General features: G+C 42.5%; 1 protein-coding gene across 1 annotated transcript in view; it reads left to right on the forward strand.

The window, feature by feature from the left end:
• Positions 1-933, forward strand: part of tmem81 (transmembrane protein 81) — a 5,020-nt gene extending 4,087 nt beyond the window's left edge. The window contains exon 2 of the mRNA XM_048611806.1: positions 197-933. Within this exon, the coding sequence (XP_048467763.1) occupies positions 197-535 (339 nt within the window). The 3' untranslated portion in view covers positions 536-933. The remainder of the gene's footprint in view (positions 1-196) is intronic.
• Positions 934-4,076: the final 3,143 nt, after the last annotated feature.

Raw genomic sequence — 4,076 nt, forward strand, 5'->3', positions numbered from 1 at the left:
ACCTGGGTCCCTGGCTGCTGTGAGGCAACAGGGCTAACTACTGAGCCACCGTGCCACCTTTCCATTTCTTCTTCTTTCCAAGACCAGATAGCAAACAGTATTGTTTTTAAAAGTTTTCTCTGTATTTGGAATAATCTTTGTTACGTCTAATATTAACAGCGAGGGTATTTACTTCTCTCCCCTTCTGCCAATAAAGGCTATTGAGGAGAAGCATGCTGGGACGTATATGTGCCAAGTGCAGAACTCGAAGACGATGCAAATTGTCAAGCGCGTGCTCATTGGAGTGAGGGTCATCCCCGAAAAACTGGTACAACTGAATTATTACGAAGTGCTGTCACCTGAGCAGAAGGAGGAGTTCGAAATTCTGCAAGGAAATCCGGTGCAGAAGAAGAGGCCAAAATCATTCTTTGCAAAAGTAAAGGATATATTTAAAAGTGCAAACATGGCTGTGCGTGTCATTGCCATTGGTTTGGCAATTGGCGGAGCCTGTGCTTTCGTTCTTGGAGCCATATTCTTATGTATGACAAATTACTGAATGTGCAGTAAATAAATTAGATTTTCTACTGATATCAGTTTAACAACATTTGTAGCAGATTGGTGCAAAGTGGGGTGATGAGGAGTGGTTCTGCTCTTTTCCAGGGTTGAAACAATTAGAAAACAGTTTATTTTTGTGCCTTGTCTCCGATGGCATTGAAATTCTCAATAGAACATCGCGGTGCCATGTTGCACAGTTTAATTGGTGCACGTGGGAGCAACATTCAAAGAAGAACATCAGGTACTTTTCCAGACTTGCCCACAAACAATAGCCTAATGGTGTTATCGCTAGACAGTTAACCCAGAGAGCTAAACAGTGTTATGGGGACCAGGTACGAATCCCACCACAGAAGATGGTGGAATTTGAATTCAATGCATATCTGGAATTGAGAGTCTAATGATGACCATGAATCTATTGTCAATTGCTGGGAAAAACCCATCTGGTTCACTAATGTCCTTTAGGGAAGGAAACTGCCATCCTTACCTAGTCTGGCCTACATGTGATTCCAGATCCACAGTAATGTGATTGACTCTTAACTGCCCTCTGGGCAATTATGGATGGGCAATAGATGTTGATGACACATTCATCCGATGAGTGAATAAACAAAACAAAATAGTTTAACTAATGATTCAACTCATTCTCTCTGTGGGTTATTGTTCATGTAAAACAGCTGGTACATTTGCTGACACTACAACTGCATTGCAAACTGGCTTATAAGATGATCGAACAGGAGGAGGTCGTTCAGCCCCTTGAACCTAGCCCATCGCTTAATACGATCGTGGCTGATCTCATCTCGGCCTCAACTCCACTTTCCTGCCCACTCTCTATAACACTTCAACCCAATACTAATTAAAAATCTGTCTATCTCCTCCTTAAATTTACTCCATATCCCAGCATCCAGCACACTCTGGGGTAATGAATTCCACAGATTTGCAAAGCTTTGATAGAAGTAATTCCTCCACATCTCTGTTTTAAATCTGCCAGCCCTTAACCTCTCATTCTGCATTGCCCCACAAGAGGAAACATCCTCTCAATCTCTACTATTATTGTATGAGATCTTTAAAACAGTTTAACCATATGGTAAAGTGTCATACAGGTACAATTTTTTCTAACTAGCTACCTTTTCCATCTTGAAACCCTCTGACCATACCTTATTAAATATATACAGTCAGATTGATTTCGAATGAATGGTTGTTGTGGAGAATATGCACTGGGTTGTTGTATGCTCATCTTGAGCATCCTGAGGAATGGATTGAATACCTTTGTGACATTTCTGCATGGGTACACTTCCGCAAGCACTGTACAGCGCTTAGCACTAGCAGTCAATTAGCAGCTGTACTAAGTAGGACCTTGCAGAGAGCGTGGGAGATAGGAGAAGTTACACTGCTGAAGTCAATAAGGAGCTTGAATTTATCAGGTGCCTTCCGTAGAGTAATGGGACTAACATCAGAGGCATACATGATGGTGATGCAATAATGATATTGCAGTCACCTGACTGAGTAACAAGAACTGGAAGAGAGCAGAAGCTCTGACCTCGTGTGATGGTAATATATGTATTGATCAAGCTGTGAATAAAGAGTTCTTGCAGAATGTGTCATGGTCTCGAACAGAATACATTTGGGAAATTAAACAGTGCTGCACCCCAAACACACACCAAAACACTTTTCAAGTTTGAGAATATCCTGAACAGTTCACAGAGAGCTTACAAAGTGTATTCACTGTCACACTGTAGGCAACCAGTGAGCAGGAGACATTGAGACATTCTGATAGAATTTGTTAAGATTATGATTGGCTTGATAGAATAAAAATCGAGGAAGACAAAGCAACACTTGGGGCCATAAATGTAATGTAACTTCAGGACAGCCTTTTTCAGCAGTAATGTGGTCCAACTGTGAAACACTCAATTACAATGTGATGAATAACCAAGATACCCTTCTTGTTCAGCCATCCTTCAGGATTGAGGCTGGTGTATTTCCACTTTGGGCTCTGACATGTCTGTTAAATCCACTGTGTAATCTGCAGCCTCCGCCACATTGAGGCCAGATGCTGTTTGAGGAGTTGGGCAGGTGAGGTGTCAGAGCTTTCTCCTAAATCCTGGCTCCTAATTCTCCACTGATTGTCCCTAATGGAGTCTCGTGGTGTGTCCAATACCCACCTGAAACGAGCCTTCTCCATTTCTGGTTGGTCACAGGCCAGGGTCTCCCACAAGCCAGTGAGGACTGTTTGACCTCTTTGGGGAGGCTTTGAGGACATTCGTAAAGAGTTTGGACCTGTCACACAAAAGGTGGTGTGTGCCTGGAACGCGCTGCCTGAGGAGGTGTTTCAATGCTGCAAATCCTATATCGTCTTTTCAAAGCTGAAGAATTTTGCATCCCTATGGTGCATTCCATTGCTTTGGATTGTCCCAAAGCACTGAACGGTCGATGAAATATTTCCAGAAGTGTAGTCACTGTTGTAAATTAAGTACTGTGGCAGCCAGTAACCTCCCACAAACAGCAACATGATAAAGACCGAGTGATTTGTTGGTTGATGGAGAAATATTAACTGAGATCCTCACTCCTGCTGTTCTTTAAAATGGCATCATTGTAGTGATTGTAACGAGGAAATCCAGCTGGACCTCACAGAATATGAGTTTCCTGACTAGGGCTCTTAATCTGGTGCAATCAGGGAGCCCTGGCTGATATAAAAAGAGTGAATGTGAGGCATACTGACACTCTGGTGCCTCACTGTTGGACACAGTACTAAAGTCAAGAATGCTTTCAAGTGTCAATAAACCGTGACTTCATGGAATCCCTACAGTGTGGAAGCAGGCCATTCCACCCACATTGACCCTCTGAAGGGCATCCCACCCGGTCCCATACCCCTACCCTCTAACCCTGCATTTCCACGGCTAACCCACCCAGCCTCCACGTCCCTAGGCACTATGAGCAATTTAGCAAGGCCAATCCACCCAACCTGCACGTCTTTGGACTGTGAGAAGAAACCACAGCATCCAAAAGAAGCCCACACAGACAGGGGAGAATGTGCAAACTCCACACTGACAGTTAATTACAGAACACATTTAGGGAAGGGTTAGAAATTGGGGCAGAGCAGAGATTATCCTTAAACAACTGTCCTCTTCTTAACCTGAGAGTAGCAGGAATGAATCGTGGCTGCTCAGAGTGAGACCACATTGTGTTTTCCAGAGTTAGCAGCCTTTATAGAGCAAGCACCACCATTCCTCATATGCTATCCTTGTTCAACTGTTCGAAAGCAATAGTGTCACTTTATTGAGACAGGAATTGAGAAATCATTGAATGATTGTTGTATTTTCTGTATTTTATTAACCATATTTCCCATATACTTTCATATTATTCTGGGACAGAAATCGCACCTAAAATCAATGAGCAGCTTTGGCAATGATAGAAAAATACAATATTTTGTCAGGAAATCAAATTTCAGTGAGTGAAGAAAGACAAATTTTCATTCTCTATCAATGCTAATGTGACTGTTTTCTGTAAGTCCCATGGTTGATGAAGAGGATAAACAAACATTGTCTAAT

The sequence above is a fragment of the Rhincodon typus genome, chromosome 25, assembly GCF_021869965.1.
Source record: "Rhincodon typus isolate 14 chromosome 25, sRhiTyp1.1, whole genome shotgun sequence".
Classification (NCBI taxonomy): Eukaryota; Metazoa; Chordata; class Chondrichthyes; order Orectolobiformes; family Rhincodontidae; genus Rhincodon; species Rhincodon typus.